The 16,325-nt window shown below is 40.0% G+C and overlaps 1 protein-coding gene across 1 annotated transcript; it reads left to right on the plus strand.

Moving 5' to 3' along the window:
• The first annotated feature begins 3,209 nt into the window (after nt 1–3,209).
• Nucleotides 3,210–15,472, plus strand: LOC128214424 (pancreatic triacylglycerol lipase-like). Its single transcript, XM_052920889.1, has 10 exons — nt 3,210–3,320; nt 3,872–4,034; nt 4,370–4,535; nt 6,263–6,491; nt 7,160–7,417; nt 7,919–8,002; nt 11,202–11,351; nt 12,479–12,584; nt 13,084–13,269; nt 15,293–15,472. The coding sequence occupies exons 1-10, from the start codon at nt 3,275–3,277 to the stop codon at nt 15,372–15,374; spliced, it is 1,470 nt and encodes a 489-aa protein (XP_052776849.1). The 5' UTR covers nt 3,210–3,274; the 3' UTR covers nt 15,375–15,472.
• The last annotated feature ends 853 nt before the right edge of the window (nt 15,473–16,325 follow it).

Here is a 16,325-nt window from a genome sequence, read left to right on the forward strand (position 1 = left end):
TAGCTTAATGATTGTCCAGTTATATGCCGTTTGATTTATAGCTTTATGACGTCCAGTTATATGCCCTTTGATTTACATGTTGCAAACCATACGAAGGCTTCAGTGTATCATTTTTTAGCTCGTCTGATGTGTTTTAAGAAAAGGTCAGGCATTGTCATAGCTTGGGGTATGACATGCAAGGACTGGTACTTTGGCAACAATACAATAACCGTTCAGGATGTTCACCTGTAATTTGGTACACGTGTTTCCAAGAACAGTTGTCGCATGTTTAACAAGGCCCATTACTCTGACATAATAGTGTGTACTTTCCCCCTATTTAGATAAAATTTAAATTAAACTGCTCTAGCGGATCGAGGGGGGGGGGGCGGCAACGGCGCAAGTCAAAAGGTTATGCCCGAAGAAACATCCCCTCTAACAACGAATCCTGGATCCGCTCCCTGAGCTGTATATGAAAAGTATCAGTTAAATGGGTCGTTGGTAGTCCAAACAATGACCAGAATTGAATAACAGCAAAGTAAAGGATTCCACTCCAGTTTATTAATTTTATATAAATATTTTTATATTTATAAGAATATTTCCTAATAGCTATATTTTATTTGCAAAAACATTTGAATACAATTAATTCCATGTTTTGCTGAAAATGAATTCCATTTCGGAATGTTAACTCCAAGAACAACTTGCTTTTCGCAGATATTCGTTGAGAACATGCTTGTCTATGAGTTTATCACCTGATATGAAAGGCGACTTAAAAACACAAATAAGACTGTCAAGAATTCATGGAAAGGCGAGCCTCTCAAATCTGACTCGCTTCGCTGCCTTCTCGTCGAAGTTCCACGCTTTTAGTGGAGCCCGCTCCCGACTGACGGATTTCTCTGTGTGGATTATGACGTCATCATCATCATCTTCATATGACGCCATCCCCATCATGGTGACCCCATAGCTGGGTTGGGGTATGTAAACTGCATCCAAGTCATTTTTCCTGGTCAAGTAACGGCTGTAGTCATTGACCACGCGGGACTCGGGGTTGTATGCCGGAAGGGCCTTCCCTGCGCGTATCGCTCTCTCGGACGGTCCGCACGAACATTTTGGATGGTTTGTACCCATGGCCTCTTTAATGGCAGGATGCAGGCCATGTGGCGGGCTCTCTTTGTTATCCAGCCCAACGCATTTGATATTTCGGAGCGGGTTTGCCCTGCTGAGCGGTTTGATATCTTTGAGGGTTGTTTTATCACCAGCTTCCGATCTATTATCTTTCTTTTCTAACTCCTTCTTAATCTTCTCCAAATGCTTTTGGTATATCTCCGGGCCGTTTGGCTTCGGCACCCAGCCCTCAAATTTGACCTTTCTGTCATCAGATTTAAACACATATCTGGCGTGTTCGTACCACGAACCGGGGCACTTTTGTTTCTCGTCATCGGCGTGGCATCCGAGGAACAAAACGTCCGTCAGTGACAGGCTCTTCCCCGCAGGTTTGTATTTCAGATAATAGTCGAACTGCGATGACGATATTGTGAAGTACACGACGTCTTTCATTTTATCAGCATTCTTTCGCGGCTGCCAACCGGAAACATCTTTGTATTTGCGCATGCGCATCGGACAGCATCCGAAAACAACGTCTTGCCAAGAAATTGTCATGTTTATTTCTAGTTACTGATTTTGCGTGTTTGTTCAACGAGTTGCTACGTTTGAATAACGTTGTTAACGTAATTCCATAGACAATATGACAAAACAATGACGTCATTAACGTCATGACGTCAGAAATATTAAAATACTCATTTCTAACGGCCTTAGTTGAAACATGTATGAAAGTAAGTTGATGATTATTTTGGGCTAATGCATATATATATATATATATATATATATATATATATATAACCGTTAATTACTAGTTACAATCGGATACTGTGTACATTTTGCGCGTTTTGGGGTATATGTGTATACACGTATGCAGTAACATATGCAGTCGGAATTTAACAATGACTCGTGATCATATTTTGCTTAACTGTTCTGTTTTTGATGGAATATTGACAAAAGGACGTTTTTGTTGCAGGGTTCCAGCTTTCAGTAAATTAGTTTTAACAATCCTATTGGTTTGCCACACTTTTATCGTCATTCTAAAGAAAGTGTATTTTACAAAATCGAAAGGCCTAAACTTATGATGGCATTCGACAATCGATGGTCCACAGTCGTCGACCTCAACAACATAGTCATGGCAAACTAGTCCTTATCATTTATTGTTGTATAAGAGTTCAATTTTGGCGACCTACAGAAAAAAGCGGTCTGCATGTACCTCGGTCGCAGGCACTTATTTGGTGTGTGTTCGTGCATTCGCCAGTATCGATTTATGTAAAATTAATAAATATAACATTTTAAATAACCACGATTGTCATTGGCCCAATAAAAAAAAATACAATGAAAACGGTTGATAACGACTTTAACGCAATAGTATTTTTATCATTAAACACTCGGAAATGCGGAACACTCTTCGATCATGAATGTGATAAAAAAAAACTTTGACATAAATATGACAACTTTGTAAAAGTGGCTGAATTGGCATTCAGTTAAAAAACGTTTGATGTTCCCAATGAATGTGTTGTCTTAGTGTAGTACCTTTTAGGTAATTTATCGGTATGCGTATCGTTAATTAGCACACAGTGACTTTATAAACATATAATATATGCTTTCCTGTGGTTCAAAAGGTTTTAAAAATAAATAAATGTTATTTCAATGTTTCAGACTGTCTCTCTCTTTTTTTTTAAATTTTAGCCCGCTTTCAGTTTTAAATCAAACGTCAGCGCGCATTTGGCCCGGGCACAAATACACCGACGTCAGAAATGACGTCATATGTCCGCATACAATTTGGCGCGTTTTTCTAAAAATAACGATTTACTGTCATTTATTTCCTTTTTAAATTTAGGCATATAATAAGAAGGAACACTGTTTGTTTCAGTGCAAGATTACAATATATTTCACCGAGTGAGCACCAAAAGGTATATTTCACGAGTTCCGTATACATGGTTTAAACAATGAGCATCCATCGAAATATCACGGACATTTTAAAAACAAATATTAATATGTTAGTCTAACAGAAAAGAAAACCCACTTTTCCATTGCACGATGATTGCTTAACACTCTTTATCAGCCATATTTAGGCACTTAAACAAGGACTTTAAGGTTATCAGTAAACTTCACTCTCAAAATCTTCGAGGTTACCTGTAGACTTTATTATCAAAGACTTTGTGTGGTAGCTAGCTGGAACAGACGTGGTAAAAAGATGGCGAATTTAATATTCCTGCTGCCTTTATTGGCGTCTACACAGGGTAAGATTATTTACAAATATGCGTCATTCTTTGTGATCGAATGTCAGTCGAACTCTACCATACCATTTTTCAATAGAAAGTATTCCATATCTTTGTGAAGTCTATCACTGAGTGCATTGTACGATCGCCTTTTCGACACCATCATAATGTATGCAGTTTGAACCAAACTGTTTGATTGTACTATACACGCGAATCTTTTAATTGTACGCTTAAAACTTTTTTAAAACTATTGCCTGATGATTCGACTAAATGTTTCGTTCCAATGATGACTTAATGATCTCGTAAGTCATAGACCGCCCCTGCCCCTGCACTCCCACCTTCCGCGAGCAACATGTTTTAGGAAGTACTCCGCCGCCAACGGTACATTGTCATTTTACGCCCGTAGTCAGTATTAGATGTTTTAAAATATTTGTGTAAAAACAACTTATAACTAAATATTTTCTGAATGCTAGCCCCAAACCCCCTCCCACAGTCTGGCAAATAATTCATATCAAATCTAAACTGTCTTCATAATTAAGTGTAAATAAATCAATATTCTATTTCATTTAAAGGTTTCCTCTTTGACGTGATAACCAACCACTTGCCACACACCGTTTGTTACGGGGATTTGGGCTGCTTCAGTAACGGTCCCCCATTCCTGAGTACCCATCGCCCGCTGTCCGTGGCTCCACATCCGCCAGCGCAGATCTTAACGCGCTTCCTTCTCTACACAAGGTATTTTAAAATGTGTTTCATTTTAATATTCTCCTCTCCCTACTTTCTTTTTTAATTACTTCATCACACATCCATCCACTCCTCTCTCTCTCTCTCTCTCTCTCTCTCTCTCTCTCTTCTCTCTCTCTCTCTCTCTCTCTCTCTCTCTCTCTCATCAGAATGTGACATAATTATTCTATAAAAAGCCTACATGTTCTTTCCATATGTGCCAACAACCGCTATTCAATAGAGTGTCTACGTATTTTTTGAACAACCCTCTTTATTATTTGAAATAATTATTATTATTATACTTGTTTAAAATGTTTCGTCACCTATTTTCGTGTTTGGATCCGCAGGGAAAACCCGACGGTCTCAGTTGAGCAGGTGATCTCGGCCGATGACCTTACAATCTCGGGCTCCAACTTTCAGGGGTCACGTGCCACCAAGATAATCGTGCACGGATTCACCCACAACGGCCACCGGATGTGGCTACAGAACATGACACGTGAGCTGCTCAAGCATGTTAGTATATATGCTATATTTTATCTATTTAATGGATTGTGCGGGCGTATCCGTGGTCTAGTGGTAACACACTTGACTGTCAATCCAGGGGTTCGATTTCCCGCCGCACCACTACAAATGCTTATCGTCTTTCTTGGGGGACATTAAATTGGGTTAAACACTGGTGCACGTTAAAGAACCAGAGTAGATCTAACCAGGGTTACATTCAGTCCGTGCCCTATGCTAAGAAAACTAAAATGACTAACAGTTTTATCGGAGCACACGCCGAATGGGCAAGGCCGATTGCGAGTATAAGTTAGCTTACACACCGCCACAAGTTTATCTTAAAGGGGCTGTACTCTGTATGATGAAATAGCGGGGGGAAAAAGAAAATTGTCGAAAACTGACATAAACTTGATATCTATGTGTACAATGCATTGAAACTTACTAAGTGAAGTACCACATAGTTTACAATCTATTTATTTTTTCGCAGTTTTTTCGATTTTTCCTTAAAAAAGATTACTTGGTATGTCTACCAAGTAGATTTCATTCCTTATGCGTGATTGGCTAGTCGAAGTTATCACGTGATATTACCAAGTTAGGTATATAGCTTAAATATTCCAACCGTTTAGGGTAAGCCTTCGTGGCACAATGGAACAACACTGGACTGTAATTTTGGCGACACCGGTTCGAACCCGCTCTCCGACTCAAATTTACTTTTACATTTTGGTATTTTTTTACAATTATGATATCAAAGAGTTAAACATTTTATGAAATAATTGTCCTGAGATTCGTTACAGAAAATAACTTTTTTGGTGCCAATCTGGTGTACAGTCCCTTTAATGTTACAGACCTCTTGACACAGATCTCGTTAACCAAGAAAGCTAGGGTGTCACCCGGACTTACTTGTAACTTGGAATTGTAGTCACATCTCTCTTATGTCATTGTGTCATTTGACACATACGTGGATGGCGTCACGACGGTGCCAAGCCACATCATAAAACATCTTAAGTCATTTCCTAATTTAAGTCATAGGTGTTTCACTTTTTATTGTCCCATTAAAACACGTTCATAAGGACATGTTAGTTTGCGTAGGTTGTAAAACCATCACGTGATTAGCAAGATGCTCGGAAAAAAAATATTCCGCGGGGAAACTCAGCTTACGACATGACTGTCTCGTGTATTGTTTAAAGCATGTAGGATGATGAACTGTCGGCCACATATTACCAATATCTATGCCTGTTTTGAGGAAATACTGTAATTGCTAATTTAAGAACCATCAGATGTCAAGTCCTTTTAAGATTGTTCGTTATCATGGCCTAAAATATACTTTTACTAGCCGTAACATAATGTATGCAACGGTCTATAGATAATTTGAAAAGAGTGAAAACGGTAACTATTTCAAATATAGCAAATGTTGAATATTGTCAAGTTCTACATATTGTCACCTATATTTGTTTTATCTTACACGTAGAACTTGCGTTCCTATAAGCTGAATTTGCTATTCTCTTTAAAAATTCTTATCAGTTAGCTAAAAACGAACAAATGCATACCAGTTATTGCTGAACTACCAACACAAGCGGATCGAGAGGGGGTGGGGGTGAGGGGCGACGCCCAATCGTCCATGATTACTTTTTATGTCAATATAAGAGAAAAAAAATGCATCATTTTGGCCGTGAACATGTTAAAAAATTCAGCAACTTCTGCTAAACAAAAAACAACTACTTATCACATGTGTTTCTTGTCAGGACGACTACAACGTCATCGTGGTTGACTGGCAGCATGGCGCTACAATACCGTATGAGCAGGCGACCGCCAACACGCGCATCGTTGGCGCCCAGATCGCACAACTCGTCAACAAGCTCGTGCAGGTGGCGTCCGCACAGACGGCGGACTTCCACATCATCGGGCACAGCTTGGGTGCGCACATTTGCGGCTATGCAGGAGAGCGGATTCCGGGTCTGGGCAGAATTACAGGTAAGACCAAATAAGATCAGAGGCAACTCAAGTGGTCATGTCAGAAGTAATCAATCATTTGTGTTACGTTTTTTCAGTTTAACATTGTGAGCATAACAAGACAAGTATTTAATTATGAGTTAAGGGCACTGCTACTCACTTATCCATATTGTTACTGGTATTATGTGTACAAAGTTTCATGCGAATATCTTGAATGAGTATTAGGTTATTGCCGAGTTTAAGTTTTTTCAATATCAAGCGACAATTATTAAGTCTTGCAACATGTGCTAATTGTCACCGATAAAGCAGCAATCTCGGTTTGAATTATCCTGTTAACACAACACTAAAAATGCAAAATTCAAATCCTTCAGAGACTGTTTAATGAAGTTTCACTTATTCTCAAAATAATCTAGAATGCGCTATGTTTCATAAACAACAAGCTGTATCATAAAAAGGGTTTCTTTTTGGGCCTGTCGGAGCGTGAATTAAATCACGACGGATTTTGTAAACAAGTTTTGAGAATATCCAACTTAAACAATACGATTTGCAATCAAATATGTCCAGACAATGAAAACCTTGAAACACAATTAGAAATAATGCTAATGTAATACCTACCCATGTTAAACACATGCATGTAATTAATACCAGGTTATTGCATACGTACCTCACGTTCCAACTCCTTAATTCAGGCATGGACCCCGCAGGCCCCTACTTCGAGAACACAGACATCCAGGTCCGTCTAGACCCCAGCGACGCCGACTTCGTTGACATCATACACACGGACGGCGGCGGCATTTCAAACCTCGGATTTGGCGTCACACAGGAGCTTGGTCACGTGGATTTCTACCCGAATGGCGGCGTTCAGCAGCCGGGTTGCGCGACGGACGCTGTCGATAAGCTTGGCGCCACCTCTTGGACCGCGATCACCCATCTTTTCGATTACTATGGTAATACAATTAAAGTGTATACCTTTTGATATATTTCTCATTCATTTATAACAACATTATAAGTGAATGACATTCTTGCATCTCTTATTTTTAATGTTGATTGCTCTGACTATGATGATGGTTTGTTATGGGGGTGTTTTCTGCCATTTCGAGTTTTCACATGTTCGCGGCGAAAGGGCAAAAAAGCGAAAAGGTCAGCAACAGGATTTGTCTTGCTACCGTTTTGCGCATGCCAACCGGAAAGACAAAGATCGAAAATACGCCACGTGGCGCTAGGCATATTTTCGCCCCGCCAATTGGCGCATTTTTGGTCCGCCACTTTGCTTATTTTCATCGCCAACAGATACATACATTGTACTGGCAGATATCAACAACCAATTTATTTTTACTGTGGTAAATAAAGAAAACTCAAAGTAAAGATGATGCGAGACGGTGTTACTTATGTTAATATCTTCATAATCTGTATTTACTATTGTCTGTAAGAACATGTTCTACTTAAAGCTGAAGAGGAGACACTTGCCTGTAGCCACGAAAGATCCTACATGTACTTTACCGAGTCCATCAACTCACAGTGCCCATTCACAGGTAAGTTTGTCCTACATGTACTTTACAGAGTCATTCAACTCACTGTGCCCATTCAAAGGTTGGTTTGTCCTCCATGTACTTTACCGAGTCCATCAACTCTCAATGCCCACTCAAAATTATGGCTGTCCTACAGGTACTTAATCGTGTCAATCAACTCCCAGTGCCCATTCACAGGTTAGTTTGCCCTACATGTACTTTACCGAGTCCATCAACTCACAGTGCCCATTCAGAGGTTAGTTTGTCCTACATGTACTTTACCGAGTCCATCAACTCAAAGTGCCCATTCACAGGTTAGTTTGCCCTACATGTACTTTACCGAGTCCATCAACTCACAGTGCCCATTCACAGGTTAGTTTGTCCTACATGTACTTTACCGAGTCCATCAACTCACAGTGCCCATTCACAGGTTAGTTTGCCCTACTTGTACTTTACCGAGTCCATCAACTCACAGTGCCCATTCACAGGTTAGTTTGTCCTACATGTACTTTACCGAGTCCATCAACTCACAGTGCCCATTCACAGGTTAGTTTGCCCTACTTGTACTTTACCGAGTCCATCAACTCACAGTGCCCATTCACAGGTTAGTTTGCCCTACTTGTACTTTACCGAGTCCATCAACTCACAGTGCCCATTCACAGGTTAGTTTGTCCTACATGTACTTTACCGAGTCCATCAACTCACAGTGCCCATTCACAGGTTAGTTTGTCCTACATGTACTTTACCGAGTCCATCAACTCACAGTGCCCATTAACAGGTAAGTTTGCCCTACTTGTACTTTACCGAGTCCATCAACTCACAGTGTCAGGTTAGGTTGTCCTTCATGTACTTTACCGAGTCCATCAACTCACAGTGCCCATTCACAGGTAAGTTTGTCCTACATGTACTTTTCCGAGTCTATCAACTCACAATGCCCATTCACAGGTATGTTTGTCCTTCACGTACTTTACCGAGTCCATCAACTCGCAGTGCCCATTCACTGGTAAGCTTGCCCTACATTTACTTTACCGAGTCCATCAACTCACAGTGTCCATTCACAGGTAAGTTTGACCTGCATGTACTTAACTGAGTCCATCAACTCACAGTGCCCATTCACAGGTAAGTTTGTCCTATATGTACTCTACCGAGTCCATCAACTCACAGTGCCCATTCACAGGTTAGTTTGCCCTACTTGTACTTTACCGAGTCCATCAACTCACAGTGCCCATTCACAGGTTAGTTTGTCCTACATGTACTTTACCGAGTCCATCAACTCACAGTGCCCATTCACAGGTAAGTTTGTCCTACATGTACTTTACCGAGTCCATCAACTCACAGTGCCCATTCACAGGTTAGTTTGTCCTACATGTACTTTACCGATTCCATCAACTCACAGTGCCCATTCACAGGTAAGTTTGCCCTACATGTACTTTACCGAGTCCATCAACTCACAGTGTCAGGTAAGGTTGTCCTTCATGTACTTTACCGAGTCTATCAACTCACAGTGCCCATTCACAGGTAAGTTTGTCCTACATGTACTTTTCCGAGTCTATTAACTCACAGTGCCCATTCACAGGTATGTTTGTCCTTCACGTACTTAACCGAGTCCATCAACTCACAGTGTCCATTCACTGGTAAGTTTGCCCTACATGTACTTTACCGAGTCCATCAACTCACAGTGTCCATTCACAGGTAAGTTTGACCTACATGTACTTAACCGAGTCCATCAACTCACAGTGCCCATTCACAGGTTAGTTTGTCCTACATGTACTTTACCGAGTTCATCAACTCGCAGTGCCCATTCACAGGTTAGTTTGTCCTACATGTACTTTACCGAGTCCATCAACTCACAGTGTCAGGTAAGGTTGTCCTTCATGTACTTTACCGAGTCTATCAACTCACAGTGCCCATTCACAGGTAAGTTTGTCCTACACGTACTTTACCGAGTCCATCAACTCGCAGTGCCCATTCACTGGTAAGCTTGCCCTACATTTACTTTACCGAGTCCATCAACTCACAGTGTCCATTCACAGGTAAGTTTGTCCTTCATGTACTTTACCGAGTCCATCAACTCACAGTGCCCATTCACAGGTAAGTTTGACCTACATGTACTTTACCGAGTCCATCAACTCACAGTGCCCATTCACAGGTAAGTTTGTCCTACATGTACTCTACCGAGTTCATCAACTCGCAGTGCCCATTCACAGGTTAGTTTGTCCTACATGTACTTTACCGAGTCCATCAACTCACAGTGCCCATTCACAGGTAAGTTTGTCCTACATGTACTTTACCGAGTCCATCAACTCACAGTGCCCATTCACCGGTAAGTTTGCCCTACATGTACTTTAGCGAGTCCATCAACTCACAGTGCCCATTCACCGGTAAGTTTGCCCTACATGTACTTTAGCGAGTCCATCAACTCACAGTGCCCATTCACCGGTAAGTTTGCCCTACATGTACTTTACCGAGTCCATCAACTCACAGTGCCCATTGTAAATTGTGTCTGCTTTGAATATACTTCAATACATGTGCTTTTACCAATATAGAAACTCAACGTGTCCATTTAAATCGTTGGCGTCCATTGCAGAAATCAACTCTTCGCCTGCCTTTTATATACTTTTAAACAAATAGTCATTATGCACTCTACATATTGCGCTCAGTAATGTTCGATGCCAATTTAACAGTTTGCCTGACATACATTTACTTTTCGGTGCCAGTGAACACGCGGCTCTTATCAAAAGATTAGCATGTCGAACAAGCTATTAAATATGTATTTGAGTGCCAGTGCATTTAAAATTAAGTGAAATCTAAGGTGGGTATTGAATACAGCACTACTACAGTTTTCCTTACTGCACTTACCATAAATTTGTGGTAAAAGTACATAATACGTTGTAATATCACTAGCGGATCCAGGGGGCGCACCCCAACCCCCCCCCCGCCCTTAAAATTGTTCAAGTTTACCATTATCAATGAAGGGGAGAAAAGAAATAAAATACGCCAAAAATGCATCATTTTGGACTAGAAATTGTTATAATAATATTGTGGTAGTACTCCTGAACCACCCTTTCAACACTTATAACAAGATAAATTTCGGTTCTAAGGGTTGGGCGCAATTCAAAAGATAACGCCCCTAAGTTACGCCCCCTCCAACGTCATATCCTGGAGCCGCCCCTGTATATATATTATATTAGATGAAACTTCTTATCAACCAATTAATTTTCAGCGTGGCAGTGTAAGTCAAAGGCCGAATTTGACAAAGGTCACTGCGTGCGTTGCACGGATACCACGTGCGCTGTCATGGGGATGTACGCTGACAAATCACAGCCGAGGGGAGTGTTCTACCTGGATACGGAAGCCACGCCTACATTCTGTGGTAACCTTTTGCATTACATATTAAATTTAACGAATAATACATATGCGTCGTTTACATCGACAGTGGGTCGATTGCTCAGAACTTTGTTAAAATTAACAATATTGTTAATGACAAATCCTTATTGCTCTAGAAGTTTAATGGACACACTTGTGATTATCAGAATATTTAATAAGAATCGTCAACGTGTACTTTTTAATTCAATATAGGAGAAAAGAGTAATAAAAACCGTCCAAACTGCACCATTTCGAACTGGACATTTTTCTTTTTTTCTTTGGGGAGTACCCTCTGGCAATATTTTGAACCACATGCATTTCGGTTCTGGGTGAGAAGCGCAAGGCAAATGGTAACGTCCCCAAGAAACGCACCTCTTACGTCAAATCCTTAATCCGCCGCTGATAATTACAAATAGTTTGAGTTCAGACTCAAGCGGCTAAACTTTAAATCTAGATTTCATTCTTACGTTCCTTCTAGTTGAGTTTTGATGATGGAATTTGCTGAATTTTATTACTATTCGAAATTGTATAATAATTGTCATTTAAAAAAAAAGAAAAACGAATCCAATAAAGACGATTCTTTGAAATCATTATTAAAATGTTTTTTTCTGACCTTACGAGCGGGGAACCAAATCACAAACGTTAACCGTAAACACATTTAGTTAGCCTAAATTGAACTCAGGGCTGGTTTGCGGTTCTCTTGGTTGCTTGTTCAATTTATAATTTCAAATATATTCTTAAGTCTCCCTTAAGTTGACTATGCGCCATCGTTATTAACTTAAAATCGTTATTTCTCAAGAAGTTTAATGGATACGTTTGTGATCTGCTGTATTTCTAACAAGATTTTAGACAACTGTTTCACCTTTACATGTTTTATTTAAATATATGAGCATACGTTAACGATTTCATATTTAAAGTTAACAACGAAGTCGTTAATCTCGTTGTTAACGTTAACAAAGTTCTGAACAATCGGCACATATATTTCCAAAATATTAGAGGAGCTTCAAAGTTTATCATTGACCAACAACAATTTAGGTGTCACTACCGGGTATGGGCTATTTAAAATTAACTTGATTACAACATAACATTTGTTTTGTTACAATAAGCATAATCTATTTTGTTTTGTCATTTCAGAGTACACTTACCAGTTGAACATCAGCAGCGTTAACAAGTTCGATGGCGTGCTCTTGATGACGCTTCAGGGAACAAACGGAACCATAGGACCCATTCAACTCATGAAGTAAGAGAAATTACTTAGAAGGAAGTGTGACGCGCGTGGTCTCTTTTTTAACAACATAGTACCAAGTAGAACGATTATTTTGGTTCTGGTTGTTGTTGCTGCTCCTGCTGATACTGTTGCTGGTGTTGGTGCTGCTGCTGATACTGTTGCTGCTGCTGTTGTCGTAGTTGTTGTTGTAGTAGTTGATGTTTTTCCTGCCGTTGCCGCCGCCGCTGCTGCTGCTACTATTGGTATTATTTCTACTGCTGTCGCTATTCCTGCTACTATTGCTGCTGCTGCTGCGGAAAACATTGTTTCTGCTGCTGCCACTACTACTTTTGCTGATATTTCTGCTGCTTCTATCTTGGCTGCTACTAGTGATTGTGGTGAATTAAGATACGCATCACTCAACACGGTTACACTTCTGTTCAGACATTCGTTTAACACTTATACAAATCCAAGTAAGTTTACAGATGATAAGTGGACTTACTCATGTAAATACTTCGTCCATTCTTACCAGGAAGAACGAGGTGCACCTGGGCTCCGAGATTATCAGCCTCCCCTTCCGGACGCGGGTAGACGTCGGCGATGCTGAGCGTCTGACGCTGCAGTATGAGAAGATAAACACCCCATTCATTAGTGGAACGTTCCCTGACGACTGGCACTTGCTGGGAATCTCCCTGTTCCGCGCCGATCAGGATCAGAAGTAAGTAAGGGGTGGGGGATTTAGGGGGTCGGGGTGTAAGGGGCTGAGCAGCGCAGCTGACTGTACAGTATAATAACAAATTACGGGATAAAAATAGCCCGGCTATTACTTTAGCGAATAATTATAGTAGTTTACTACGTCTTCTAAAATATGTACATGTGTTTTTCGGTAATCGAATATTCGAATAAACGATCGAAAGAATTACCGAATATTGGAATATCAAGTTTTGCCATTCGTTTGCATCCCTAAAAAATACAGATATTTGAAGAGCGTTTTATTAGTAGCTGAAAATTCACGGTTTTCTCGTGCATTCACATGTATATTATAAATCTGTAAATTGTATTGACTTTCCTATAAGGCCTAAAAAAATAAATTGTTTGGTTAGGGTAACATCCTTTTCAAAAATAGGTAGGGTAGGTAGGCTTTTTTTTCTTTTCTTTTTTAGAAGGCTTTATATAAGAATGTTATTTTCATCATTGGAGAATAGTGTTAAAGTTATCTTCTGTATAAGCATTTATGGTTGTTTTAGTTTTTGTTTGTTTTTTATTATTTATTTTTTTAGTTTTTCATTATTTTTTTTTCAAATTGACTATAAAAACGGTAGGGTCGGTGCCTATTCCGTAGGTAGGGTCGGGTTACCCGAACCAAATGTATTTTTTGTAGGCCTAAGACTATCCCAATTCTAGCAGTTATCCACGTACACAAGTAGTTTAATGCTAATTAAAAGGCAACACAGCATTTCATACGCACTGAAATATGGCTGTTTCTGAGAAATCTCGTGGCCTACTTACACATAAAAGCTAGGTATATGGGGTAATGACTCTTCAGTACTGTTCTCTTGTAAGATGGGCGTCGTTGTTCATAAAAGGAAGAAATAGCGTTAAAGATGAGCCCCGGCTCGGCCGACCGATTTTGGCGGGCTCTGACAAAGATATCAATATTGTCAAATCCATAGTACAACAAGACCTTAATGGGAAACCTAGTAATAATTAGATGAAATTATTCAAAATATTTAAGAATGGGCGGAGTGAGCTTGGCCTCTTATGGTCAAGCCTAATATTTAACGATTGCCTTTCTGCAATTGCATTGGATGTAAATGTAGGTTGTATTCTAATTAGGGATAAATTCGTCAGCGGCGTATTCGTTTCTAAAATTGCGCAAGTTTTCTGCACGTTGTATACAGTACTAGTTGACCCCGGAATAGAAGCTGGCACGTGTTAATTAGGCGTCCGCATTGCCCTATATATTCAAAGACAAGGACTCTCGGTGGCTAACAGGGTTTGCCACAATTGATGAAACATAGTTCATTTTCTATATCCCGCCAGCGAAGACAATATGGATGAGTAAAAATAATGAGGGTCCTGTGATATGAGTGTACGTTAAAAAGCTTAAATGTCTGTCAACCGTGACAAGTTATAACGGTAACGAACCGCTGTTGCCACTACTTATTAATCGCGTTCAGGGTCTCCCTCTTTAAGTACAGAATCTGTAATTGTAGGGGGTTTAGTGGGGAGGGGAGGGACGTAGATGGCGATTTCACAGTAGGGCGGTCGAAGAGGGGCCGTACATTGGGTGGTTGAGGCTCCGGCTGGATATGTAGGGTATTAGGCGGAGGAGGGTAGAATATGTAGAGATGACTCGGGGTAGTGGATGCTGATGTGTATACACTCGCGGGCGAAGAGGTAATAAATATTGTATATCAAGTTTATAACATCTTCGAATACCCCTGGTACTATTTTACGCTCTGTTTCATAAATTTACGCACATATCGTTTCAACCTTTTAGTGAACACGGAATAAAGTCCCGGTGTTGCCGGCGATGGAGGCAGGCTTGTAAAAAGAAGTAAAACTTTCGAAACTTTAATGAAGAGCTGCGCAAACCTTTTTTTAATTCATAACAAATCCGCTCTAATCGGCATGATATTGTGTACCTGTGTACAAATCTGATGCAGGGTGCGATATGATATCTGTAAACACATCTTGTACAGGTTGCCCTGTTGTATCAGTATACACATCTGATTCAGGGTGCGATTTTGCGGCACCTACCATGCTGAGATTGACAACCACAATGCCACGTCGTTCGCCGTCCGCGGCACCACGTGCTAGATGAGAAAGATCTACGCCAAACACGCATGGACGGGCATACTGATGAATATTTATTGTTGTCTCAATTCTTGAATTGATAATAAACTTAATTTCTCTCACTGCTTGTTTCATATCAATAGTATGCGTGATTTATGTTGTATATGTGTTTTATAACTCTCATGTTTTACTCGCAGGCCTCTGAATCATTGTTTGTCACTAAAATGTTGATTAAAATCATTTTGGGTACACATTACTCAAAATGATGATTCAGAGGCCTGTGGTTTTACTGAAGTACGACCGAACGCTTTTCAGATAACCCTTCATTTTTCGTTTTTATGAGACCTTTTTATTCACATAAGTAAATTTCAAGTAATCAAGGGAGACAAACCTGTCATCTCCAAAATTATTTTCCACATTCAATCAATGCACTGAAAGTGCTGAGAGGCTGGGGAAATGATAAAACTTTTTTCGAGACTGATTTTAATGGCGCAAAGCATTTAACGAGGTGATCGTGAAATGAGGTTTAACATCAATTAAAATAACTTGAACACTGAACATCACTTATGTGTTAGGACTGTTGATGTGCAAGAGGTGTGGTTTTAATGGAGAATTTGTGTAAAAGTGTTACTATATTGTCAAGACAGATGTTGTAGAGATGTTCGATTTGCGAATTCTGCATACTATTAGTGATATGCACTAGCCATAGATTATTTCTAAGTCAATAAATGTTGTAAATAATAAGCTGTGAATGATGCATGGTATGAACACAATAATACAATATGGAAAAGATGTTGAAACATCCATTGACTTTAAAAATACAGTCGAACCCCGTTGGCTCGACCACGCAAGGCTTGAAATTCTCGTTGGCTCGAACTGGATGTAAAGAACCGATTTCTTTATACTGAAGGTAAGCATTCACGCTTGTCTCCAATTTTTCGAGGCTCGACGTAAATTCGCCGGCCACTGGGAGTT

This window comes from Mya arenaria, chromosome 13 (assembly GCF_026914265.1).
Source record: "Mya arenaria isolate MELC-2E11 chromosome 13, ASM2691426v1".
NCBI lineage: Eukaryota > Metazoa > Mollusca > Bivalvia > Myida > Myidae > Mya > Mya arenaria.

What these genes read in the sequence shown, in the direction of transcription:
- LOC128214424 (XM_052920889.1), top strand. Translation starts at nt 3,275, where the DNA reads ATGGCGAATTTAATATTCCTGCTGCCTTTATTGGCGTCTACACAGG. An exon ending in CTCACAGTGCCCATTCACAG is followed by an intron (nt 8,003 to 11,201) that starts GTAAGTTTGTCC and finishes ATTAATTTTCAG; the next exon opens with CGTGGCAGTGTAAGTCAAAG. An exon ending in AGCCACGCCTACATTCTGTG is followed by an intron (nt 11,352 to 12,478) that starts GTAACCTTTTGC and finishes TTGTCATTTCAG; the next exon opens with AGTACACTTACCAGTTGAAC.